This window comes from Wolffia australiana, chromosome 1 (genome assembly GCF_029677425.1).
Source record: "Wolffia australiana isolate 7733 chromosome 1, ASM2967742v1".
Lineage (NCBI taxonomy): Eukaryota > Viridiplantae > Streptophyta > Magnoliopsida > Alismatales > Araceae > Wolffia > Wolffia australiana.
The window spans coordinates 18,245,763-18,273,153 of record NC_135835.1 but is presented as its reverse complement, the minus strand read 5'-3'; the positions used below and the strand labels follow the sequence as shown (position 1 = coordinate 18,273,153).

Genomic DNA, 27,391 nt, shown 5'->3' with positions numbered 1-27,391 from the left:
CATACAAGGCCAGACGTTGGACTTCTGAGGAAGTTTATGCTTAGTCCCCGATAACCTCATTGGCAGGCAGCAAATAGAGTATTATCATACTTAAAGGGTACATCACATGGTTAATTTTCAAGAAAAGTGTTGGAATCAACCTAGAAATCTATACAGACTCAGATTATGGTGGATCACTGATTGATTATAGATCAACCATTGGGTATTGCTCTTCCTTGGGGGAAATTCAATCATGTGGAGTAAGAAATAGTCGGTTGTTGCATTATCAAGTGCTGAGGCTGAGTACAGAGCATTGTAAAAAGGTATTTTTGAATAAATATGGCTGAAAATTATCTTAGATGATATTTGATTACAAATAAAGCAACCAATCATTTTATACTATGGCAGAAAGTCGGCCATTGACATAGCCCAAAATCCAGTACAACACGATCGAACAAAGCACATCAAAAATTAACATGCATTTCATAGGAGAGAAGATTGATCAGAAAAGTATTCCACTGCAGTACTTGTCTACTCTCAACATGTAGTTGATCTTCTCACCAAAGGATTTCCAGGGAGCTCCTTTCAGTAGTACATGCCCAAGCTGGGAATTAGAAGCACCTATCTACCAGCTTGAAGGGGGAGCGTTAGCTGCAGACTCCTATACTAAGAATTTTCCCATTCGTGTTTTTCATACTTTCTTTATTTGTATTTTTCCTTTAAGTAACTGAAGTCATGTTATGATAGGCCCACTATTATACGGTCCATATTAGCATCCCATATATATTAGTGCGTGGGTGTGACCTAAGTGAGAAAGAATCTGTTTTTGGTGTTCATTATATTTGACACCTAGGGTTGAGGTGGTCCAAATAGGATAGTTTTCATGGTGAGAAAGTCTTCAAGATTTTTCAAGAAGGGTTGGAGAAGAAGTGGAGATCCAATAGCAACGTGATCACGAGGATACTTCTAGAGGCCGGGCATGGAAATGACTTTAGAACAATCTCAAAGTGATCAAGTCAAGTGTGGAACAAGTTCTCCACAAGGGACATATAATGTATTCGTTTCATAAATCTATTATGAATTGATTTCATCTTCCATTACATTGAAAAATCATTGTTCCATGACACCATAACCCAACACCAACCAGGTGCAACTCCTGATGCTCGCACACCAATAGCGGCAAGCCACCATGGAGGTGCCACGCCTAAGGGAGCAAGTACCCCACAATATACTCATGCCATCACGGAACTCATTGCTACAGACTCATTGCTTCATCACAATATACTGATGAAGACGAGATGGGACTTCTGCCGCCGCCTCCCCACCACCAGGCCATTGTCGCTTCGCGGTTGGGCATTCGTCTATCGTTACTGCTGCCAGCACGGTCCCGACGGGTACGCCCAAACCAGCAAGACAAGATAATACCATACCAGCAAACCTAAATGGGTCGCCGATGAGGGAAAAGCGGGCTGCCAACCCCTAGCCCATGGTGATTGGGCTGGACCCCCTCCACTTGCCTAGAGAGGGCTGCCCATCCCGCCTCGGGCCCAATCCACCATGGGACGTGCCCCACTAGCGCCGGGACGGGCCTGTACCTCTTCCCCCATCAAGGGATAACGGCCCACCTAAATTAGGGCCCTACCCACGGTGGATCGACCCTGATCCATCCCAAGGCGGGTCAAGCCACCCCGACACAAGGCACTACATGTTAGATTCTGCACGCCCTCTGGCTGTCATCCACGTAGACCACATCAATTGCATCTGCAATGCAGGATTGCGTCCCATGCTGCTCCTCATCGAGCCTAGCTGTCCTTCCCCATCATGATATTGAGGTTGGAATTCAGTCGGGCATGGCAGAACACAAATTTGAAGGTCCATACGACTCTCTGTGGCCACCCCCCCCCCTCAGGCCTTCCAACGGGGCCGTCACACCGGCTAGACACCCACCACGATCAAGGTTACATCCGTCACTGCACGGCCGAGCCAACCATTATCTCTGAAGAGAGCCCGATTGCTGGTTGGAGCGTGTCGCGCAGTACTTCTGTGCCCCCCCACAATAGTTCAGGGATGCGGACAGTACAATTTCTCGTCCTGGGACGAAAAAACCGTCCTGTCCAAGGATATGGACGAAATTATGGACGAAAATTTGTCCCGTAAACCACCGGACGGGACGGTTTTCGTCCCGTGGGACGAAAAAACTATCCGTCAGGAGGTCTTGGACGATGGACGGATGAATCTGGACGAAAAACCGTCGGATTCACATCCGATGGTTGAGATGTAGCCACGTGGCCTCGCTATGGATTTCGCATTCTTACTCCTCCGTATTTCCCTAAAAAACTTAGAAAGATATATATAATAATATATTAAAATTAAAGCCCGCTGGCCTTCTGGGCAACGCCCTAATTCGAGAATCGGAAGAGAATGGCATACGCGGCGATGAAGCCTGCCAAGCAGGGTCTTGAAGAACAGGTGCTTGAACAAACCCACGGTATCAGGATCACCCTTTCTTCCAAGAACGTAAAGAATCTGGAGAAGGTTTGCGCCGATCTTGTGAAGGGTGGAAAGGATAAGAAACTCAGTCTGAAGGAACTGGTGAGGATGCCCACTAAAGTTCTCCACACCACCCTCGGAAGTCCCCCTGCGGTGAAGGAACTAACACGTGGGACCGATTCGAGCTTCGCATGCAAAAGCGGGTGATCGGCCTCATGAGCACCCCCCAAGTGGTGAAGCAGATCACCTCCGTCACCATCGAGCCTGGTGTCGAAGTGGAGGTCACCATCGCAGAGGTTTGATGAAGGTCTTCGACTAGGCAGCGAGCTGTTTTTTCCAGAAATTAATGTGTTAGACTTCCGTAATTTTCTTCAAGTTATTTTATTTCTTGTAATATCTATTCTCTGACTACTTCAGGGCATATTTTTTTTAACACTTGAAGATTGAAAATCTCGTTCTAAAGGTGCAAAAAAAAAGCCGGCTGGCATTCTTCTTCCGTCCAGCAGCGGCACTCCACCGTGATGGCCGACGTTCTCCAGTGAAGGCTGCCCTGCAGGCTGCCCCCCATCAGCTACCTTCTCGTCGCGACCCTGGAATTTAATGGTGGCTGGGGTCGCCCTCAAAGGCAACCCCGCTGCCGCCCTCCGCCTCTTCCTCGACATGCAATCCGCCGATGTTCTGCCCAATCGATTCTCCTTTCCCACAGCTCGCCTCTGCCACCGCCTCCTCCCCCGCCGTTGTTCTTCAGCTCCACAGTTCCCTCCTCCGCCCGCCATGGCGGCAGCCTCTTTGTCCGAAGCTCCCTCGTCGATGCCTACGCCAAGCGCGAAGACCTCCCCACGGCGCAGCTCGCCCTGCGCCAGGGCAGCGGCAGGGCGAGGGACGGGACGAGGGACGAGGGTTTTTTTTTGTCCCGGACGAGGGACCGGACAGATTTTTCCGGTACTGAATCCGGACGTCGGACGGGACAAAATTTGTCCCGTCTCATCCATTGTCCACGTCCGGGACGATCCGGAACTATACCCACGATGTGAGACGCCTGCGCATTTCGTCCTCTTATTTGGGCAGGAAGACGTCAGCTTGGTTCTCCTATGTAGACCGTGCGGGATTCCACGACTTGGTGGAATCAAAAGACAACTCATTCGATGTTTTGGTCTCCAACCTCAAGAGGTCCATCGTCGCCTCATACAACTGCAGTAGACCGAGTCCATGGATGACTTGGCCATCTCCTTTATGGAGCTCATGGACTACCTACTGTCAGCTTTCGGCTGATCTTGGAGAGAAGCAATGGAGAAGCTTCTTCTCCACTTGTCCAAACCCTGGCCGCCAGAGGAAATACCAGATTCAACCAACGTTATTAAGTCACAAGGTTTTACATCATAACCCAGTACTTATACTGGTTTTTACACTTATGCGGTCTCGTGTACCGGATATGAGGGATCCAAATTATAAGGGTAGATATCTAATAACAGAAATACATGGCTTTAAGGACATAAAGAAAAGAGAAAGGTGGATGTCTGCTGACACCCCCTCTCAAGCTGGGAGATATATATTCTTCATGCCCAGCTTGCTCGTTAGCCTTTGAAATGCACTTCCAGGTAATCCCTTGGTAAGAATGTCTGCTGACACCTACCCCTCTCGCCGACGACACCGCAATGCATGCTCTACATGCCACCCTCCAACCTGCGCTGCATGCCGAAGTAAATCATCTCCGTCCAAGGACCACTAATGAATTAATTGAGCGTGCATCTGAGGTAGAGTCGATTCTTGCTAAGCTTTAAGAACAAGGGGACCGTCGAGCAGGGTAACCGTTCTGTTCCCTCAAGGGATCATCTCCGTGGGCCCTGCCACTCCTGGCATAAGCTGCAGGTGCCAGGCAGGATCAGCCTCTGCTGATGCGCTGCCTCAACCTCACAAAGGATGAGTTACTTTGTTGCCATCACAAGGTCTTTGCTTTCAGTGCATCATTGATAGGTTTCCCAGGCCCGTCGAGGGCACTTTTGTCATATTTCCCTTTTTGTGATTCCTTCAAATAGCACAGCCCTCCTTCTGGAGAGGGCAGACTAGAAGTTTGGTTCTAAATTGCTCTTTGGTGTTCCCCCTTCCCTCTCGTCTCCTCTATCTCCACTCTCCGTCTCTCTCCACGATCCCCGCCCCTCGCGATCGTCTCTTCCTCACCACATCTCCAGGCAGCTCATCCCTCGGCCGATCCCTACCTTCCCTGCTCGGCCTCCTCTCCTACCCTTCCCGTTTCTCCTCTCTACCCCAGGAATTTCTGCCTCGTCTCATCCTCCACTCCTTCCAATACGAGCCTAGATCAAGGTTTGTATTAGAACTCCACATCAACATCGTCACTAATCAGCCAGATGAGACCGGCACCAAACCAGTCGATAATGCGCACTCAGCATAAGATGACGACAAAGGGGTAGAGGCCGCTCAACTCATCGCAGTACAACTGGAGTCGATGGCCGCCATGGGTCACACTTCGCCCCATGCTCTCCAAACCCAAGGAGACATCCTCCAACAGGACATAAAGGCGCTCATTGACATGAGCGCCATGGCGAACTTCATCTGTCGCCATCTCGCTAGTGCTAGAGCTTCCCTTCAGCCGTGCATCCCCATATCTGATCCACCATGGCATTAGCATCCACTATGGCATTAGCACACTCACCCAAGTGGCGATGAGCAAGTTGCCGCCATTCTAGTGGGCCTCCATGAGTATATGGCTGTGGTCACTCTCCTGCCGGTTCCCAACCTTAGCATGGATGTCATCCTAGGGTATCCATGGCTAAGCACCCTTGGCTGGACGCAGGCACACTAAGATCTTTTCTTCCTAAAATTCTAGGTGAAGAGGATGTGGCATACCTTGGCGCATAACCATGATACTTGCCTCACATGCACTACACGACACCAGTCGAACAGGGCCCCAGGCACTTTGCACATCATGAACACCGCATCATCAAGCACTTCCCTACCCTCCCTTACAATGGCCAAAGTGCAAGCACTCATGGGACACTGGTTCCCTCGGGTTATTCACCACCTAACGGGACTCCCTTTAGGACACGCCCTCAACCACCAAATCACTATTTTCCCACGTGTGGGTCCTGCCAACTCATGCCACTACTGCTACTCATATCTATAGAAGGATGAGCTGGAGAGGTTGGTTCGGTAGCAACTCGATGCAGGTATTATTCAACCTTCGCACAGTTCCTACTCGAGCCCGGCTCTCTTGGTCCACAAGAAAGACAACAATTGGTGATTCTGCGTCTACTACTGTGCCTTCAACAAGATTATGGTCCCCAACAGATTCCCGATCCAAATGGTCAACTAACTTCTTGAGGAATTGCATGGCATGGCGTACTTTTCCAAGGTTGACCTCAGATCTGGATACCACCAGATTCGTATGCATAGTGCGACATCGATAAGATGCCGTTCTGTACTTACGTGGGCCACTATTGAGTATCTCCTCATGCTGTTTGGGCTATCCAAAGAACAGCCGACCTTCCAACCCTTAATGAACCTCGTCTCCAACCTCTGCTACGGAGGTTTGTGTTGGCATTTTTTTATGGTATTTTGATCTACAACTGCACCTAAGACGATCAAGTGGAGCACCTCCAAGAGGCCCACTCCCTCTAGGTCAACATCAAAAAGTGTTTCTTCCTCCTTCCATGTTGGAATACTGATACGCAACACTTCTTCTCCAACCATTATCAAAGGAAGAAGAGGAGGCACGTGTGAGAAGACCTACGTGGACCACGCACGTGCCAGATCTGGCATAAATAAAAGATAACAGGAAATAAGCAGGAACAGGTCATTTTTCAAGAACTCAATTGCCGGAGCAGGCAGAGGGCTGGGGAAGCAGGATCGGGCCTGCCATCCAGAGTGGAGCTGTGAGGAGGTCTCCACGTATTCTTCTTTCATTCTTCTTGTGTCTTTTCTATCCATCTGTAAATCCTCTCGGAACTGTGAACGGGAGGGTTATCACGATTCAATTGATCGACATTGCAAGATTATCACCATAGTGGGATTAGAAATCAATCCCAAGTATTTTCGAATCTCAAGATTGATGTCAAATACCTTGGCCAGTGTGTGTTGTCCGCGGGAGTTGCCACAAATGCCGACAAGGTGTGCACCATCCAAGAGTGGCTGAGGCCCCTCACCCTCTTACACCTCGAGGGGTTTCTCAGTCTGGCAAGCTACTATCGGCAGTTCGTGGCTGGTTATGCCTCCAATGAGGCTTGGCCCCTCACACATCTCCTCAAAAAAAGCATGTTTGCATGGTCCAATGAGGCTCAATTGGCATTTGAGCATCTGAAACACACCCATTGTACAGATCTGGTACTCACCCTTCCCGACTTCTCTCATGAGTTTGTTCCAGAGACATATGCTTCAGGTGCGGGCATCAGGGTTGTGCTCATGGGATGTGTATTTCAGCAAAACCTTACATCTGAGGGCTCACGCGCCTCAACCCTAAGAGCAGGAATTGATGGCCATTGTCCTCGCTGTTCACAAGTGGCGCCACGACCTGCTCTTCCAGCCCTTCATCATCCAGGATGACTAGCAGAGCCTTAAGCACTTATTGGAACAGCATGAGGTCCAAGGCAACTACAACAAACGGTTGTCTAAGCTCTGGGGTCATAGCTTCACCATTCATTACAAGGCAGGGTGGGTGAACGTGACCATTGATGCATCGTCTCTCATTCCCCCACCCAAAACTTTCACCCTTCACACCATCACATGGTCCCACTAGCACAACCTACCTCCATCCACTAAGCATTGTCCGAGGACCCCAAGCTGTCACCCATCCTACGTGCCATCCTTTGCATGGAACCAACCAAAGCGTTGGGCAGAGTTAAGTTACAGCATCTCCTACTGTTCAGCCATCAAGATGACTCCTTTTGAGGTATTGTATAGGCACGCCCCACCTACCCTCCTCTGTATCGGTCCCACCTTACCCCTGATTGATGACGTGGACCAGCTGCTCCACAACCACAATACCCACCTTGATCTCCTTCGCCACCATCTTGACCGTGCCAAGGCCACCATGAAGACACATGCCGACAAGCATCACCTCCCCAATTAAATTTTTTGTGGAAGATCTGATCTACCTCAAGCTGCACCCCTATCGCAGGTAGTCGCTCGCCGTGCGCCCATTTGAGAAACTCCCGCCTTGCTACTTCAGCCCCTATTCTATCACCCACCAACTTTATTTTGTCGCCTACAAGCTATCTCTTCCGGGGGATACCCCCACCCACCTGGTCTTCCATGTGTCCCAGCTCAATCATGCTGCCCCCACATCTGTCCAGCCACAACCGCTCCCTTCCACCCTCACCGAAGACAGTGGCAGGTAGCACCAGCAAGATCTCCACCTTCTGTCCCTCCACGGCCAGTTGCCAAGTCCTCGCCCATTGGCGGGTCTCCCCACTTTGACGTTTCGTAGGAGCTCGCCGCTACACTCTGTAACCAATTTCCTGAATTCCAGCTTAAGGACAAGATAGGCAAAATAGTGGCAGTATTGATATGATCTGCCAACGCATATATGTCAGGAAGAACACCCAGCAGCGGCCCAATCCGGAGCTGTAGGCCCAAACCGTTTCAGCCTCTACTTAAACCCTCCCTCCCTGGAGGAAAGGGGGCAGGAAATCACTTGTGAGTCAACCTAGTATCCTTCTGCTCTGTTCTGGTCATAACTCTCCCTCTCCGTGCTCGCAGGACCAATGTCATCTCCGTGCCGAGCAACGACCATACATTAGTGATCCTTCACCATCCTATCAACCATTCCCATTTTCTCCTCTCTACCCACGGAACTTCTCTCTTGTTTCTCCCTCTCTCATCTCTCCTTGAACGCTTGTTACCGTTGAAATATCACTTCTAGTTTGGGGATCGAGTTACAAGTGGGAATCGATCAAGATACCGAGCCACAATCTTATCATGCATGCACATAAACCAATGCAACTTTCAACACAGGTTAGTCCATAGAGTTCAATTTTATGTAATTACATTTGACAAATTCTCGGGACCATTCATAGCCTATGAATGATAAAGAAACTGTCTTTAAGAGCTGTAAATAGAATGAGGAAGAGGAGAGGACGAGTGGGAGAATGGGAGAGAGAAAGAAAGAAGGATGCTTTTCTTACAAATTAGACATCGGGAAGAAATACACAGACAGAAAGATTATTGCTGAGGCAAGCTACAGCTTTATGTACATACCTCTCTTGTGGAGGAAGCCAGCAACAAGGCACCAAAATATAATCTCTAATATAACAAACGCAAGAGTTCCCCATTTCTTGGATTGAACTGCAGCCTGCAACCATGACTCAGACAAGTTCACCTGAAAGCGACATTTTTTGTCCCCAGGAGAACAGTGTCATCAGGCAGTTCATCTTATTATGTTTCTGTTAAAACTTCCTTTGCATGCAAGTAAAAAAAGTAGGAGGTAGAAAAAAGTAGTTAACACCCAATTAACTAAAAATACAGTAATATAGTATTAAGAATTCAAATGTTGTACTAACAAAGTTATAGAAGATGACGAAGGGAACATAAAGGAAAATAAATTAATAAATTAAAAAATAAACTTAAATAAAAACACAAAATAAATGAAATTAAGAAAATAAATTTAAAAAGAAAGGTAATTACTCGTTCAAAATAAGATAAATAAAGTGACGGAGGAAATGTAAATAAAATATAGAAACAATAAAAAATTATTATTTTATGGGAAAGAAGAAAAGGAGGTTTACCAGGTTGTTCTCAGAGGAGCCCCAGTAGAACCCTTGTATGGCTGCAGGAAAGAGTTCGCATGCGGCTAAAGCATACACGATGAGAGCGTTAAGGCCCATCCACTCTAGTAGAATTGTTGCCTTCTTCATTTTTTGAACATCAACCTACATTATTTCAGAATTTTGAAAAAATAATTAGCCACCGACTCTAGCATGGAATGAGTAAATCCATAAGATAATAAGAATAGGATGGCCAGAACTTTTTATTTTTGACAGTGAAGGGAATAGGGGACGACTCATCATAGAAATATGAAAAGATAGAGCCTTTGAAAAATAGTTTAACTGTTGGGAAATAGGTGGTGTGGCCTACTAGGTCCACTAGACCTTAGCCCACTAAGGGTTCCCTCTCTTAATCCCACATTGATAAATCTCTAATACTCTCTCTCTCAGCCCTATATAAGGGCATGTATCCCTTCTTATCTAAGTAACAAAGTTCTATCCATATTATCTTCTTCAACATGGTATCAGAGCCTAGGTCAATGACCAAGGGCATCTTCCGCATCGGCGTCCAGGGCGGCGGAGGTTTTTTCCCTCTGCCGCCCTGCATCTTCCGTCCGCGAATCATCTCCGTCGATCTCCTGCGTGTGCTCTGCATCCCTCGAGCGATCTCTGTCCCACGGTGCTCCCAGGTTAGGACTCCTCCTCCCCCTCGTCGCCTCACCTCCTCTCCACCCTAGTCTCAATGCCGGCTTCCTCGTCAGGATTCGCCTTCGCGTCCTCATCCGTCCCTTCTACCTTCTCTTCATACTCGTTCTCGGTGTCCTCCTTCTCCTTGCCGTCCTTGTCCCTCTTCTTGGCGTCTTCTGGCCAGCCTTCGTCGCCGTCTATGTTCTCTTTCAGCTCGTCTATCCTCTCCGGTGGTCTCCGGCGGTCTCCAACCGCCTTGGCCGCCTTCAGCCCCCTTGTCGGCCGCCTCCGCAGCCTCCGGCCGCCCTCGCATTCTCACAACCCTAGCACATTTCCGGCCGTCACCGGCCGTCACCGGCCGTCTCCGGCCGTCACCGCTCGTCTCCGACTGTCACCGGCCGTCTCCGGCCTTCTCCGGCCGTCTCCAGCCGTCTCCGGCCGCCTCCGGCCGTCACCGGCCGTCTCCAGACGTCTTCGGCCATCACCGGCTACCTCGGCAGCCTCCGGCGGCCTCGGTCACCTTCGGCCACAACCGACTGCCTCGGCTGCCTCGGCAGCCTCTGTCGGCCTCGTCACCTCGGTTTCCACCGGCTGCCTTGCCTCAGCTGCCTCAGTCGCCTCGGCTGCCTTGGTCGCCCTCGTACTCCCTCCACTGCCCTCCGCCGCCTTCGGCTGGCTCCAGCACCTACGGCTGCCTCGGTCGCCTCAGGTCGCCTCAGCTGCCTCAATTTCCCTCGGGCTCCCTCCTCTGCCCTCCGCTGCCTTCGGCCGCCTCCTACGCCTACGGCAGCCTCAGTCGCCTCAGCAGCCTTGGATGCCTCCGGCTGCCTCCTGGTGCCCCCACCGCCTCGGCCATCTTCTCTTTTTCAACCGTCTTCAGCCTCCAGCCGTCCTCTGCCATCTTTCCGGCCATCCTGCTCCACGCTCTACACCGCCTACTAATACATCACAATCTGGGCATGGATGACGAGCATCCACGCTCCAGCTTGCGGGGGAGTGTTGGGAAATAGGTGGTGTGGCCTATTAGGTCCACTAGACCTTAGCCCACTAAGGGTTCCCTCTCTTAATCACACATTGATAAATCTCTAATACTCTCTCTCAGCCCTATATAAGGGCATGTATCCCTTCTTTTCTAAGCAACAAAGTTCTATCCATATTATCTTCTTCAACATAAACAAAAAAATCCAGACCAAAAAACTGACCTCGAAACACTACTTAACAATTCAGACATTTTCCATCAACGATAAAGCAAATACAAAAGAACAATTAAAATTTCATGCACTCATCAAATTCATATTTATGCTGAAGAATTGACTTCCTTTGAATTCAAAATGCAAATCTATGGCAGAGAAAGCATTAGAACTTACGATGTAGTATAACACTGTTAAGACAATTCCAGCAACTCCCGCCGAAACACACAGATAACTAAGTGTATACAAAGGTTTACTTAAAGGCACGCCTGAAGGAGAAAACACAGATCAAGAAAAAGTAAGAATAATTAAATTTATCACAAGTTGTAAACCCAAGAAATGTGAAGACCAACATCTTTACATTACCTAATATCCTTAAGAAGAAACCTAGTATTAGCAGCAGCATAGAACTGATGAGCCAAGAAATTAGTATCTTCATATGCCCCTAAGCATTAGAGCAAACCTTTATCATCCGTCTCCAGAAGTCTACCCATATCAACGAGGGGACATGAAATGATTTCCCTAAAATGTGAACAGGATAGAAAACATCTAAACACATTTACATGTACCATACCTTAATGTTTACTATTACATGGCCATAATGTAGTCCAATGAAGCAAGTCACGGCAGCTGTCAAAGAACTGAACGTTGAGAAAGCAGATGGTTCCAGTGAGGATTCTTGAATTTGTAAAAATTACGATACTTGAATAATATTTGGACATGATACAATTATCAGAATATTTTTCAATAAAAAAAGGAAAATAGACATAAAAGACCTCATCCATGACTTTCTAAATCTTGCAGTATTTGGGTGTCAATATCATCAGAAATTAAGATGGTGTTCACAGCCAATGTTTCGCGTCCAAGATAAGCACCAAAGAAGTTTCCGAATGGAAAAACATGAGAATAGGAACATGAAAAATCTCATACAGGGCTTTGTAAAAATTGCAGTATTTAGAAGATAATTAAATGTGTAACTTTCAGAAATCATTATGATCCATCACCACAAGGCATTTCATAAAAGGCATCATCTGACATACGTGGCCAGGGAATCGTATATATTACAAGATCATCAAATTAACCAATTCTTTCAAAAAAAAACATCCTGCTAACCAAAACCAGTATCTTTACAAAGAGCCAGAGTCTGAATGTGGAGTTCAACAGGGAATTCGCACTGAATTTGGTCCCCCCTTGATGAATTAGTAACCAATTTATAGGACCCTTGATGTAGGTTTGTATCGTAGGGGAGTAGAGGAGATGCAATGTAGATGTTCCCGGGGCCAGAGAGTAGAAAGGGAATGATCCCCAGGGTCAAACAGAGGAGGCATGGATTGACCAGGGACGAGCAGAGGGCTGACAATCGAGGGGACAGGGATTGCCGGAGACTAGAAGATAACACGAGGAGGGGTAGGGATACGGCTGAAGATCGGGTGAGACAATCACGGGGATAGGAGGATCGAGATAGTGAGCCAAGAGGCAGATATTACCTTAATTCTTGAGTTCCCTCCTAAAGGAATGGCTACACATATTCATAGAGAGGGGAAGCTATCTATCCACAAAATTCAAATCCCATTAGGGGCTAAAATGCTGAAGATACCTTTGGGGTATAGGATCCCGTTATACTCCCTACTGATCTCCATGTAGGTAGTGTTTCTTTAAAATAAAATATCCATGTAGGTAACTCTGACAAAAAAGGAGGTGACATGCCCCTCCCAGCCATCTCATGTCTCGCTCAAAGGTCTATCATGTATGAGTGAAGTTGCATGCCCACCCATTCCTGAACTCTCTACTCTGACAAAGTCCCTTTCAATATTGGGTTCCATGAACCATCCCAACATTCTCTGACTGTGAAGTGCGATTCTGGCAAGGGTGAAGAATTTGGGAAACACCACCTGTTGGATGCCATGGGCTGTCCTATCATCTGTCCAGTACTTCGAAAAATTCCCGAGTATGGGGGAAGATTTTTCCCAAGCCACGCCAAAAAGGAGACTTCCCTCGAACTCTAACAACACGCCTTTCCCAATCCAGCTCTGATTCATATCTACCCTTCAAGAAGTTTAGACCTAGATTCTCCTCTGACCACAAAATTATTGGGATATGTCAAGAGAGGAAGGAAGAAGATAATGACATAACTCAATAGAATACATGGCTGGGTATACATATACCCTAGGAGGGAGAGAATGATAAGAGGGCTAATGGGCTTATAGAATAGGGCTCATTAGCCCATAAGGTGACTATCTCACTAACACCCCCCCGCAAGCGAAGTATGGATGTCATCCATGCCGAGCTTGGACACTGCATGTTGCAGGAGAGGTCGAGATAGTCCTTTGGTAAGGACATCAGCAGCTTGATCAGCGGATGGAACAAATTCCAAGTCAAAGATGCCCTCGTCCACGCGCTCCTTGAAGAAGTAGCGGTGGAGTTCCATATGCTTGATCCGTCCCTGTTGGCCAGGGTTCTTTGCCAAGGCGATTGCCGACTTGTTGTCGCAGTAGAAGTGGATGGGGCCGGAATACTCCACACGAAGGTCATGGAGAATTCCGTATATCCACTGGCCTTCAGAGGCCCCATCGGCAAGTGCCCGGTATTCGGCTTCAGCACTGGCGCGCGGCACTATATCCTGCTTGCGGCTCTCCCAACTGACACGACTGCCGAAGACAAAAGTGCAGGACCCCGTGGTGGAACGACAGTCCACAACTAAGCCGGCAAAGTCCGCATCCGTGTACACCTTCACGGTCCGCTCCATACTCCGAGGAAAGAACAAGCCCTTCCCGGGGCAGCCCTTTAGGTACGCAAGTACCCGGTTGGCTGCCTGACGATGGATCTCCCGCGGAGAGTGCATGAACTGACTGAGGAGGTTGACGGCGAAACTGATGTCGGGGCGGGTGTGGGTCAAGTACAGGAGTTTCCCCACCACCTGCTGGTACTGATATGCGTTCACCGGTGCTGAGTCCTCCCCCTTACCCAACTTGACGTTAGGGTCGATGGGAGTAGTAACCGGTGCACACTCAGTCATTCCGGTCAAGGCCAGTAGGTCAACGGCATACTTCTGCTGTGACACAAAGATCCCCCGGGGGGAGTAGGCCACCTCAAGGCCGAGGAAGTAGCGAAGAGGCCCGAGGGCCTTGATTTCGAACTCCTTGGCCAACGCAGAGCTGAGGCGGCCGGCCTCTGCAGAATCGGACCCCGTGATGAGGATGTCGTCGACGTACACAGCCAAGATGGAGACACCCGCGGAACTGTGACGGAAGAATAGGGAGGCATCCCCATTGCTCTGAGTGTAGCCCTCGGTCTTCATGACCGAAGAGAACCGACCGAACCACATCCGCGGTGACTGTTTCAGTCCATAGAGAAACTTCCGCAGCCGGCAAACGGTGCCCGGGGGGCCAAGGGTATACCCGGGAGGTGGCTGCATGTACACCTCCTCCGTCAAGTCACCGTGGAGAAAAGCATTCTTCACATCGAACTGTCGTATCGGCCAGTCGGAACGAGCCGCAAGCGCCAAGAGGAGACGGACTGTTTCCATCTTCGCCACAGGAGAGAAGGTCTCGAAGTAGTCCACGCCATACAACTGAGTAAACCCTCGAGCCACAAGTCGAGACTTGAGGCGCTCGAGAGTACCATCAGCATGATGCTTCTTGGCATGAATCCACTTGCAATCCACCGCCCTCTTGCCAGGAGGAAGTGGGACGACTTCCCAAGTGTGGTTCTTGAGCAAGGACTGCATCTCCTCATCCATCGCCGCTTTCCAATGAGGAGAAGCAAGAGCATCGGATAGGCGACGAGGGAGGGGATGCGACTCGATGTGAGAAAGAAAGGACCGGTAGGAAGGGCTTAGCCGATCAAAAGAGAGATAGTGAGAGAAGGGATAGAGAGGTGTGCGAGTGCACTGACGAACCCCTTTCCGAAGGGCGATAGGCCATCCCAACTGAGCATCATCATCAGTAGACGAGGGTGACGCATCGTCCGACGGAGGAGCGGAAGCAAAGGAGGGAGAAGAAGATAGCTCCCCGGGGGTAGGGGGAGGCTCCCCGGGGGAAGATGGTGCACTAGGAGAAGGATACGGTGCACCAAGAGTAGGAGGTAGCTCCCCGGGGTGAGAGATGGACTTCCCGGGGTTAGGAGGTGCACTAGGGGGAGGATACGGTGCACCGGGAGGTGAGACGGTAGGAGGCAAGGGAAAGAAGGTGGCTGGGAACGGCGACGGTGGAGGAATGGGTCCCACAAACGGAAAGGGTTCCAAGGAAGGAGTCGAAGACGCCTCAACCAGCGGAAGGCGTGGCGAGGTAGAATCACCGAAGTAAGACTCATGCTCGGCAAAGGTGACGTTTGCCGAGATGAAAAATCTCCGAGACGGAGGGTGGTAGCAACGGTAACCTTTCTGGAGAGAAGCGTACCCGACGAAGACGCACCGGAGAGCTCGAGCATCGAGCTTCGTGCGAGTGGGAGCCGTATCGTGGACGTACGCCGTGCACCCGAAGATGCGAGGGAGGAGTCCAGTCCGCAGTGAGAGATGGGGGAACGCGGTGGAGAGACGATCCAGTGGGCTGACAAACCCGAGGGGCTGGGAGGGGAGACGGTTTACGAGATGGGTACTCGTTAAGACCGCCTCACCCCAATACGCCCACGGAACAGAATAGTTCAGCAGAAGGGTACGGGCGGTCGACGTGACATACCCGATCCGACGTTCTGCCATACCGTTCTGTTCCGGGGTGGCCACACAAGAGGACTCGTGGAGAATCCCATGGTCAGCAAAGTACGTGGCCAGCTCGGTGTTGACGAAGTCCCGGGCGTTATCGGAGCGGAAGCGCTGAATACCTCGGCCAAACTGAGTACGAACCATGGTGCAGAAGTGACGGACCGTCGGAGCAACCTCAGATTTGGCGGTCAACAAGTAGACCATGTGTAGCGGGTGGCCTCGTCAACAAAGATCTGAAAGTATCGGTGGCCCTTTAGGCTAGCCTGCGGGGCGGGTCCCCAAACATCACTATGGATGCGAAATAATGGAGTGGAGGAGTGCGAGGTGGACGGAGAGAAAGATGAACGACGGTGCTTCGCCAGTTGACAGGCATCACACACGATAGTCTGAAGGTCCAATCCAGTACACATCGAAGGAAAGAGACGCTGTAAAACTGAAAATGGCGGGTGACCCAGCCGTTGGTGAGCCAACTGGAGACGTCCCATACGCTGCACATCCGCCGGTCGGAGTTGGCGGTGAAGCAGGAAGCACCGAGAGCGCCCTCCATCGTCCAACAACAGCAATCCGTTCTCCCGCCTAATCGGTGTAGTCCGACCCACCTTGTCAGATAGAAACATCCCGTCAGGCTGGAGGTGAAAAGAACAGGACAAACTGTCAACCAAACGCTGAGGAGACATAAGTATAGCTCGCAGGGCGGGGACATGAAGAACTTTGCTGACCACTCCGAGGCCGTCTACAAACACTGCCCCAATTCCAGCAACACGCAACCGTCCACCACCGGCTGTAATAACTGTACGGTCCCCACTATGCCTTTCGTAGGATACAAACCGGTCATTGAACGGGGTCATGTGTTTGGTTGCCCCCGAATCAAGAACCCAGCTCGTATCCGATACGAGAGGCGAGTAAGAAGCCGTACCACGATACCACTGTTCAGACTGAGGGAGAGAGAACGCACCAAATCCACCAAAATGTGCCGTCGACTGAGTCGGAGTCTGCATAGTAGCCACTTGGTCACGGAGACGGGCCAAGTCGGCTTGGAGCTGCTCAAGAGTCGCCGGGCTGGTAGAAGAGGTAGAGGAGGCAACCATAGCTTTCCCTTCGATAGCCTCCTTCTTTTTCCGGTTGTCGTACTGACGCTTCTTGCACCACTTGCGGAGATGTCCAGGCTTGCTGCAGTAGGAGCAAGTCAGCCCGGAGGGACGCCCGCGGGGAGCAGGAGCGGCGAGGAGGCCGGGCGAGGAGGGCAGTCGAGTCACGAGCTGCCTCCGAGGAGAGAGTGCCAATGACATGAAAGTGACTCTCCTCTTCCTGGAGTTCCTTCACCAAGTCATCAATGGAAGGAAGGCCTTCCTTGCGATGGAGGGGACGGCGCCGAGTGTCGTCATACTCCTTGTTTAGGCCATAAAGAAACCCCAAGAGGCGTAGGCGAAGAGTGTTCTGGAATGACTTGCACGTCGGATCATCCGTCGGCAAGTAGTAGTCCACCTCGTCCCACAGCTTCTTGTGTTCCAGCGCATAATCCGAGATGGACAGTGCGCCTTGGCGAAAGTTGCTGGCTTTAGCAACGAGCATAAAGAGGCGCCAGTTGTCCCCTTCGCGGCCGCAAAATTTATTGGCCTGGTCCCAAAAACCCTTCACGGTGGAGCAGCGAGGGAACCTTTCACGGAACGAGGGTTCCAGGGAGGTAGTGTAGAGCCATCCAACGACGAAGTGTTCCTCGGCTTCCCATGCCGCATAGTGTGGATGGGTCGATGGAAGCGGGGCTTGTGTGCAATGCTTGAACAGTTGGCGAGCCTTGAGAATAGTCTCGACAAAGTGACGCCACTGTAACAAATTCGGGCCCTGGAGACACGTCGTGTCGGGAACCGCCGGCAGAGAATGAGTAACCTTGTGTGACAAGGGTTCTCGTTGAAAGTCTGCATCGGTGAAGCCATCATCTGGGACGGCCGGTTGACGCGTCTGGCCCGTGGAGTAAAGTTCCTCCGACATCAGAGCCGTGGTCTCTACGGAGACGGCTGTTGTGACTGAGGTTGCGGCCCGTGCTGCGGCTGCGGCTGCAAGCTGCGGCTGCGGCGGCTGCTTCGGCGGCTGCTGCGGCTTCTGCTGCTACTTCGGCGGCGGCGGCTGCTTCGGCGGCTACTGCGCTTGCTGCTGCTCGCGGCGCTGAGGCCGCTGGCTGCGGCTGCGGCTGCGGCTGTGCGCGGCTGCGGCTGTGTGCGGCTGCGGCTGTGCGCGGTTGCAGCTGCGGCTGTGCGCGGCTGCGGCTGTGCGCGGTTGCGGCTGCGGCTGTGTGCGGCTGCGGCTGTGTGCGGCTGCGGCTGTGCGCGGCTGCGGCTGTGCGCGGTTGCGCTGCGGCCAGCGCGTTGTGGCTGGAGCGCGGCTGCGGCTGTGGCTGCGCGCGGCTGCTGCGGCGCGGCTGCGCTGCGGGCTGCGCGCTGCGCGCGCTGTGCGCGTTGCGGCTGCGGCTGGCGCGCTGCGCTGGCGCTGGCGCGCGTGGCTGGCACTCGCCGCGTTCCGCTAGGCTGCGGCTGCGGCTGGTTCTCCGGAAGCTCCGCGGGCTGGCTACAGCTCGCGCTGTGGCTGATCCGTCGGTCACGCTCCAGATTCGCTAGACAGCGAGAGGGTGATGTCAAACCCTAGATGGAAGAGCTCTGGAGCTCTGATACCATGTCAAGAGAGGAAGGAAGAAGATAATGACATAACTCAATAGAGTACATGGCTGGGTATACATATACCCTAGGAGAGAGAGAATGATAAGAGGGCTAATGGGCTTATAGAATAGGGCCCATTAGCCCATAAGGCTGACTATCTCACTAACAATATTTGTTTGGGGGTTCATTCTGAAGTATCTTTTTACATTAGCGGGAGCGAGGACTCTACCATAATATCCCTATCCCTTTGGTTGAACTACAGACTGTGGAACAAGTCGTAGACCAGGGAAACACTAGTAATGACTTATGCACCTCTAGTGGGACAGGCGACCAAATGGAAAACTCAGAAGTCTTGCATCAAATATCCCCATACCCGAAATATTATCAGAGAAAAAGAAAGGAAAGAAATAAAGAAGTCACTGACTTGGGTGAAGGGGGAGAAGTCTCTAAGAATAGGGAAGTAATATCTGGAGATGAAGAAAGAGTCACTGATGGTGGAGGAGATGATTGGCCGATTGCACTAAGGGAAGTAGAGCGTGCGTAAAATCAGTTCCCTATTCAATGGTTAATTATCTGAACTACCAGAAGGTATCACCTAGATACAAGGTTTTTCTTACCAGAATCCATGATATCCCTATACCAAAATCTGCACGGGAAGCTATGAAGAATGCCTGATGGAGAGAAGCAATGGAAGAAGAGATGAAGGCTCTAATACAAAACAATACCTGGGAGATTGTGGAACGACCCAAGGGTAAGAAAACTGTAGGTTGTAGATGGGTATTTACTCTCAAATGTAGATCAGATGGCAGTCTAGAAAGATACAAGGCTCGACTTGTAGCTAGAGGGTATACTCAAACTTATGGAATCGACTACCAGGAGACATTTGCTCCAGTAGCAAAGATCAATACAATCAGAATCTTACTCTCATTGGAAGTCAACCTAGATTGGCCTTTGAACCAGTATGATATAAAAAATGCTTTTCTCCACGGCGACCTTAAAGAAGAAATCTACATGGATGTTCCACCAGGCTATGAAGAAAAAATACATCACTGAAAGGTATGCAGACTCGGGAAGGCTTTGTATGGATTAAAGCAATCACCTAGAGCATGGTTTGGAAGATTCACCCAGACCATGAAGAACCTTGGTTACAAGCAATGTAATGGTGAACACACTATGTTTTTTAAGAGCAAGACTCAAGGACTGATAACAATTTTGATAGTATATGTAGATGATATTATAATTACAGGAAATAATCTAGAAGAAATTAAAGATCTTGAGGAACACTTAGAAAAAAAGTTTCGGGTCAAACAATTGGGGCCCCTAAAGTATTTTTTAGGAATAGAATTTGCACGCTCCAGTGAAGGAATTTTAATGACACAACAAAAATATATCTTGGAACTTCTAGAGGAAACAAAGCACATGAATTGTCATATAAATGAGACACCGATTGAAGTTAATCATAAATTAACTATTAATGAGGATGAACCTAGAGTAGATATTAACTCATATCAAAGTATCGTTGGAAAATTATTATATCTGTCACATACTAGACCAGATATCTGTTATGCAGTAAACGTTTTGAGTCAATTTATGCACTCACCTAGAAACTCTCACTTTCAAGCTGTCAACAGAATTCTCAGGTACCTAAAGGGAACACCAGGACTGGGCATCACATACCGGAAAACAAGTAAACTTGACCTCATTATATATACTGATTCTGACTATGCTGGGTCTCGTCTTGACTACAGGTCAACCACTGGGTATTGCACAATACTTGGAGGAAACCTAGTGACTTGGAGAAGCAAGAAGCAGAGTGCCGTCTCCAAGTCCAGTACAGAAGCTGAATTTCGAGCTATGTCCAAAGGAATTGATGAAGTAATGTGGATCAAATATGTGCTAGATGATCTGAAGATTAACTATATAAGCCCATTTGTCATCTGTTGCAACAACAAATCTGCTATCAGCATAGCACATGATCCCGTTGATCACGACAAGATGAAGCATGTCAGCATTGACCAGTTCTACATTCAAGATCATTTGGAGCAAGGAATCTTGAAGACAGAACATGTAAATTCTGAAGAACAATGTGCAGACATCTTCACCAAGGGTCTACCTACCAAGAGCTTACAACATTTGAGATCCAAGCTTGGAATGGCAAATATACATTCCTGCACTTGAGGGGGAGTGTTGAATGTACGGGCATAACAAAGCCCAATGAACAGTGTATTAACTATCGGGCTTAAAATAAAAGCCTAATTATGATTATCGGGTCCATATGGCCCATTACCCGATTTGAAATATCAAATCGGGTAAGTAATAACGGCTAGTTTTCTAGCCGTTATAACTAGCCGTTATTAACGGCTAGTTATTGCCCTATAAAAGGGATTATGAGATGTACTTGTTTTTTAGTCTTTTTGAATATATTTTCTTCCTGTTCTTCATCTTGTCTCCTTCTCGCGCTGTTTCTCTTGCAAACTACTAGAAGAATCGACACATAGAATAGGAAATATTCCGTTTTAATCTAACAGCCATTATTCATTTTAATATAGCCGTTATACAAGTTATAATGGCTATGATTAAAACAGAAACATTAGTATTATTAGTATCAGTTTACAACTATAAATACGAACAAACACTTTTTAACTTTTAAGGATTAATAAACAATCTTTATTCAAGATTGTTGGTGCCCCCTTTCTTCTCATCTCTCTCAATTCTTCTGTCTCTTCTTCTTCAATCTTTCTTCTCTTTCTTCTCTTTCTTCTCCAATCTCTATTCAAGATTCTCTACAGTGGGCTCTCGGCCATTAGGCAAGAGAGAAAGAAGGCCATGGACATTGTCTGAACTCTCGCGGTGTTCATTTGGTCTAGCCGGCGATGTTCTCCCTCCCTCACTCCCTCGGCGTGGGTCTACCACAGTTCAAGCAGTTATGACTCTGACACACGATTTATGTAAAAGAACTTGCTCTGCGTATAAACCTATCTAGACTATTGGCTTGGAAAATAGAGAGCTCTTCTGTTGAGGAATCAAGTTGAAAATTGTAAGAATCTTCTGTCAGTAGTATTTGGCAATCGAGTTAACATAGAAGACCAGAGTAGGATCTCCTCCAGAAACTGCTTCATACAGTATTGATCTTCTTCACTTGCTTTTACTTAGGATTTGAGGGGTAAAATCCTTGCAGCCCTGAGCCCTATGAATATATAAAGAAGGACCCGGCTATGTAATTTGATACCAGACTGATAAGGTCTTGAGATTAAATCTGACAGCTAAAAACATTCCAGGCGAGGCCCAAATAGATTAATGTTGGAGTGAACAGGTCTAGAGAGGGAGGAATCATGCATGGGCGGGTTCTGACAAGATCTCTTTTTTAAGGAAGTCTTAAAATTTTCTCATGATCCCCTTTTAAAAATAAATGAAGAGCTATTATAATCTCACCTTCTGGCCCTCACGATTTTATGCTCGTGAGATTGAATATACGTATTCTCCTGGCCATCACGATTAAGAAGAGTGGAACATGGCCAGGTTTGAAATTCTCTGTCACGGGCCCCATTATGCATCTCCAGCATAAGAGGGTCTGACACGTGTGTCTTAGGAACGCATGTGAGAAAAGCTCATATGCCCCCCAATAAATTGGTTTTCGTAGAGTTAGATTGTCTTTTGGGGTTGATAAGAGCTTTGATGTAGGTTCTTATCAAGGAAGGGAAGTAAAGGAGAAGATGCTCACAAGGTTGGCGAGCAGAACAAAAATGATTGGAGGAGAGGTCGAACGGAGGAGGCCAAGATCGACCGGGCATGAGCTGCCTGAAGACAGTGAAGCAGAAAGGATCAAGAGGGACAGGGATCGCAGAGGAGGAGGGGGACTAAGAAAAGAGACAAGTGACTTTAATTTTTCTGTTCTTTGCTGCCCTATGTAATGGAAATAGAGAAAGGCCAAACGACCCAACTACTCCTAGTGGGATAACTCGATGAAACTAACCCTAGATAAGATAGGGATCAGATCAGGGGCTAAGGCCATAAGTCCAGTGATCGGCCATTGGCTAGTAATGGCCGGTTGAGACTCCTAGATATCAATGTTCCTTGTTCGAGTTGAAAGTTATTCCTACGTCTTGAAGAAAACAACCATTTGTCGTTTTTCCATCTCTTCTGTTGTGTTATTCTTCTACATGCTTGGAGGCTTGTGACACCCTCAACAAGCCAAGGAACATAAAGAAATCAGCATCAGTGCATCATATTTCATCATCTAAGGAACGTATTAAAATGCTCGTATCCTCTTCCTTGCTGGGGGGAAGCAAAGATGAATGGACGATCTTTCCAGTGCTCGCCCTCTCCCTCTGAGTCTCTGATTATGATCTTTCTGCCAGTATCTGTCTCTAAACTCTCTGCCCTGATAAGAGCTCGCGAGTTCATAACAGAATATTGCACCTAGGTTCCTCCCCGTCTCCCTCTCTTGCTTAGTTCTTCCTCTCTGCCCCTAACGATCCCTTCCTCTTGACATCATGTCTACATCCCTGGATCTCCCCCTTTCGCACTGATACAATTATAGGGTTCCCAGCATAAGTCTTCAAACATTCTCTAAGAGGAGGGAAGATAAACCTTCTACTTCATGCAATTTCTCTTTGATCATCTGAATTCTGAAAACGTAGAGGAATGATCTCAAATTTCTTTTTCAAGTGAATGGTGAGTGACCCTCTCATAATCACAAGTTGAGTAATTAAAACTGATCTGGTATAAAGACATGTATCGTGAAGAAAGTTATGAAATGAAAAACTTAACCAACTGAAGGTAATGAGATATGGGAGGACTAAAAAGAGGCAATTTATCAGAACAATCGAGACATATGGCCAAGAATAATCCTCTCTAAAATTATACCACCAAATAAATTCATTTTTTGTGTCTCGGTCACGTGACGGAAACTTTTCTTGCACGCAAAAGAACCCTGGTGAAGAAATTTCAAATTGAAAATGGACCACCTCACAGAAGAGCAAAAAAAGACGTAGGCCAAGCAAGGACTCACGAAAATGTTTTAAAATTGTAAAAAGCACAATGATAACCAGTTTTCTGATAAAGCATTATTCAAAATATTTGCATGTAATGTAGTTGACAAACCTCAAGATTCCCTCAGGGTCAAAAGGAGCAAGGCACCAATTAGGCGCATTTGAAGGAAGTGGTCCATAATCAGGAGCATTAATGCTGCACTCCTGTCATCATCAAAGATTTCCTGGCAGTAAGAACTATAACCGCAAAACATCATGAAAGTGTTCAAGTATGTTTAAAAACAAAATACTTCGCTAAACCTTTGTCCTCCTATACACTGGGCGTTGGTAAAGATGCTTCTCCCCAAGAAAAAATCGATCTACCAAGCCAACAGCATTACATGGAGGTTCAAGACTACCTCTAACTTCACAAGAAACCTACACAAGAAAGAAACCACCAAATGATACAGGAAAAAGAATGCATTTCATACAATTCAATCCAATCCATGTTTTATACCAGATTAAGGAAAATACAATTGAGAAATTTGAGAAGCATCAAAAGTTTATGACATCTGAAAGTGATCAAATAAGATACTAAATCAAGAGTGTGGGGAATGAAATTGCTTGTTTGGACTAAAAGAAAATCTGAAGTTCCATGAAAGGCAATTTAAGGATCAACCTGTCATCACAAATAACTGGAGCTTTTTTCCAAGGTATTGCTCGACAGGCATGTCCAATTGGGAATGTTTTATTAAATGGATTGGATTAAGGAGACTGAGGCTTTCTAGGACCAAGCACAACAATTTTATTGACTCCACCCATTATTTTTAGCATTCAAAAAAATATATGTATACGGCTTTTTGCTGAAAAATGGCTGTCATTAAAGAATATTTTAAAAGGAATGGTTCATTAAGTGGAAGTATATAACGTACAAATTCTGATTGATATAAATGGCTCTGTTCAGCAAAAATCCGCTGTGAAACTTCAAACGTCCAATCGGGAATGTAAAGACCATATATCAATCCCATATAAACTGAGCATAGCAGGATGGCCACGATCCTTTCCCTCAAAAGGCAAAATTACCATCATTATACGCGAAGAAAAATCAAAAATACAACCCACATTCACTAGAAAATGAAAAATGAAAAAAGTGCAGGAAGAAAAATGAAAAAAACGACAAGATATCCAAGACGTGATAAAATATATATTTCGCCAAGACTGTATTCATTTAGTCCATCTTAAAAAGTGACTAGAAATGAGCCAATACAGCGGTGCGGACAATGATCAAGCAACAAGGAGAATATCCAAACAACTTTTTTCCATATTTTTGTTTGAAAAATACAGCTTTGTCCTAATAGAGATATAGAATCAAGCCACTAAAAAGCAGGTAATCCACGATTTCAGTTTCCCCCGGGTAGAGATTATTTGTAACAGATGGAATAGAAGGAAAACGACCATCATCACATCTTTTATTCTTGAACTGTTGACTTGATCTCATAAAATTCTCTCCAAGTCCATAATAAAACGCCTTATGCAATCAACAACAGGCATATACAAACGTAGAGAATGGTGTACATGTATCGGATTCCTACAATTGATAATAAAAATGGAGACTAGTGCAGAGGTTGATAAAATACTGTGCACAATAATCTAGATCCATAGATACATCTGGGTTCTTATTTTTTAACTGCGCAATGGTATACAGAATAACACAAATGTATAACTCAGAAATGAAAACGAATGCTAGAGCTGACAAACCACTTTAGAAAAAAAATATAATTAATTTGAAGCATGGTTTCCCAGAATGGTGTGTCATGTTACATAGAAGTTGTGGGAAACAAACAACTGAATCTTCATGTACATACTCAACGATAATGATAAAGATGTAATGCTTAGTAAAAGAATGACTCCAACAAAGAGACGAAGCCTGACCATTCGCTGAAATATCTCTTCGTGTAAGCCAATGGTGAATCAACCACTACTTCATTGATGAGCCAGATTTCCATCATCCCGGCCAAAAAATATCCAATTGATATCCTCTGAAGAAAAGGAGTAGGAAGCAAAAGTAAATGATGAGTGCCGAATTCAAATAAAGAAAGACCCATTTAATTTAAAACAAAAATCGGCAATATTTGAAGCTCTTTATATTCGACTAAATAAAAATTTGCCCATGGTTCCCGATGGAAAAAATTAGACTGCACCAGGGTTAGATGGAAAAATTCGATGTGTGATATCACTTGAAACTGGGGATTAGAGAATAGAAACGAGGATGCCCTCCTTGGTATGACATTTTCCAGTGCTAGAAAAAGAGATTGCAGTCTACGAAGAAATAAGTTCTCAAGAATCTTTAAAAGTGACGATGAAATTTCCTTTTCTCGCAGACTTCAATTCCAGGATGAGAAGCTAACTTTAGTATTTTATTTAAAATTTCATACGCGTATTATCTATTAATAAAAATGAAATCTAGAAAGTTGAGACCGATAGAAACATGTTTATCCTGAAAGGATGAATATCTACCTGTAGCACACCAAGCAAGCGAATTCGTTCAATATCAACTCCAAAAGTGAGATTATTTCGCCCGTGAAAGAAACCGCCTGAAGATGAGCTCAAAATTAATTATACAAAAAAGTGAAAAATATATTTACATACTTTCTAAGAACTAATACTTTTAAGTTATTATACTACCAAAAAAATTCTAATCGTTCTGCTTTAAGAGAGTGATAAACAATAGTATATTAATGGAGGGGATTATTATAAATTTTGGCGCAGAAAAATGCACCAATATATGTTGAAATCAACTTAATGGTTTAGAGGGTCTTTTCACCGGTGACCCAATTTTGTTCTCTATCTGCATTAACAGTTGAAATCATTTTTCCAATCCGATTCAAAAAATCAATCCAGATCAATCTCGGAGGAAATTAAGAGTTACCAAAAAAAAAATAGCTTCATATGCCAACTGGAAATAGAAAATCACAAACACTGCATATGGACCTTGCAGAAGCAAGCCCAGGAGAAAGAGCTTGATACTTCTCTTCACAACCTTCTTCGTGGCGACCGTTCTATCAGGTGCCCTCTGCATTGAATCAATCAATGAAAATTTCAGTGAACCATCAGATGTTTTCTGAGAAATCAGGAGAAATCCATCAGCGAAGACCTTGAACACCAACGCCACTGAAACACCGACAACGAAGAGAAAGAACGGCATGACGAAGTCCGCAACCGTCACACCGGTCCATGGAGCGTGGTTTATAGTTGGAAATGCACCTCCCGCATCGTCCACCAGGATCATCAACTGATGAAAAATTCAGCGTATTACATCCCTAAAAATCGGTAATTTTTTGGATTAATTGTAGGTGGGAGGCAGAAATCGACGAACCGCAACGGTGAGGCCGCGAAAGACATCGAGAGAGGCTAGTCGTTGTTTCGGCGGCGGAGAAGCGATCGGAATAGCATCCGGTTCGAGCGGAGGCCGAGAATGATCTTCTAGCAACGGTGTGATCTCCGAATCCTGAATAATTTCAGATGATTTGGATGACACGTTGACGATGATGGAAGCCATCCCCGATCGAGATACTCCCCCCGTTCTGGTCGTTCGTGAAAGTTCAATCACGAATGAACTGACTGCTGATCTGATCTTGAATACATGTTTTAGAGCACACGGATGAAAGATTTATCCACATTTCTCGACAATTCGCGTTGAGATTGAGCGACAGAGACATCAGTCTCGTATGAGACTATACCAGTCGAGATTATGAAGGGAGAAATCAATTGTTAGGAATAAAAGTAAAAAAATGTTATGAAATTTTTACTGGAGTTTAGAATAAATACCCAGGGTTATAGATTGGTCAACATGTCAAAAGTTTTAAACAGTCAGGAAAGATTAGTTTATTTTAAAATAATCTGTTATTTTAATCATGAAGATGAAAGATTTCTTCCCTAGCAGATGATTATTTGTCGGCTTCTCACATTTCGTGAATACGGGTGATAATATCAAATTATATCAATAAAA

At 46.9% G+C, this 27,391-nt stretch overlaps 1 protein-coding gene and 1 pseudogene across 4 annotated transcripts in view; one reads left to right on the top strand and one right to left on the bottom strand.

Annotated features, from left to right (window-relative positions):
* LOC144709445 (uncharacterized) overlaps positions 1-27,103 on the bottom strand; it is a 32,751-nt gene extending 5,648 nt beyond the window's left edge. Inside the window, exons 1-14 of one of the 4 annotated variants that reach the window (XM_078583000.1) lie at positions 26,759-27,103; positions 26,537-26,674; positions 26,374-26,455; positions 25,900-25,976; positions 25,315-25,421; positions 24,315-24,441; positions 23,704-23,820; positions 23,516-23,607; positions 11,637-11,703; positions 11,429-11,507; positions 11,240-11,331; positions 9,207-9,350; positions 8,680-8,800; positions 3,917-4,152 (exon numbers count right to left, since the gene is read on the bottom strand). In XM_078583000.1, the coding sequence (XP_078439126.1) occupies positions 3,932-4,152; positions 8,680-8,800; positions 9,207-9,350; positions 11,240-11,331; positions 11,429-11,507; positions 11,637-11,703; positions 23,516-23,607; positions 23,704-23,820; positions 24,315-24,441; positions 25,315-25,421; positions 25,900-25,976; positions 26,374-26,455; positions 26,537-26,674; positions 26,759-26,941 (1,647 nt within the window). In that variant the 5' untranslated portion in view covers positions 26,942-27,103 and the 3' untranslated portion in view covers positions 3,917-3,931. Of the gene's footprint in view, positions 1-3,916; positions 4,153-8,580; positions 8,801-9,206; positions 9,351-11,239; positions 11,332-11,428; positions 11,508-11,636; positions 11,704-23,515; positions 23,608-23,703; positions 23,821-24,314; positions 24,442-25,314; positions 25,422-25,899; positions 25,977-26,373; positions 26,456-26,536; positions 26,675-26,758 lie in introns of those variants that run through there. The other 3 variants (XM_078583006.1, XM_078583014.1, XM_078583021.1) reach the window with 3 other exon arrangements.
* Positions 2,381-2,771, top strand: LOC144717098 (small ribosomal subunit protein uS10z/uS10x pseudogene; annotated as a pseudogene).
* Positions 27,104-27,391: the final 288 nt, after the last annotated feature.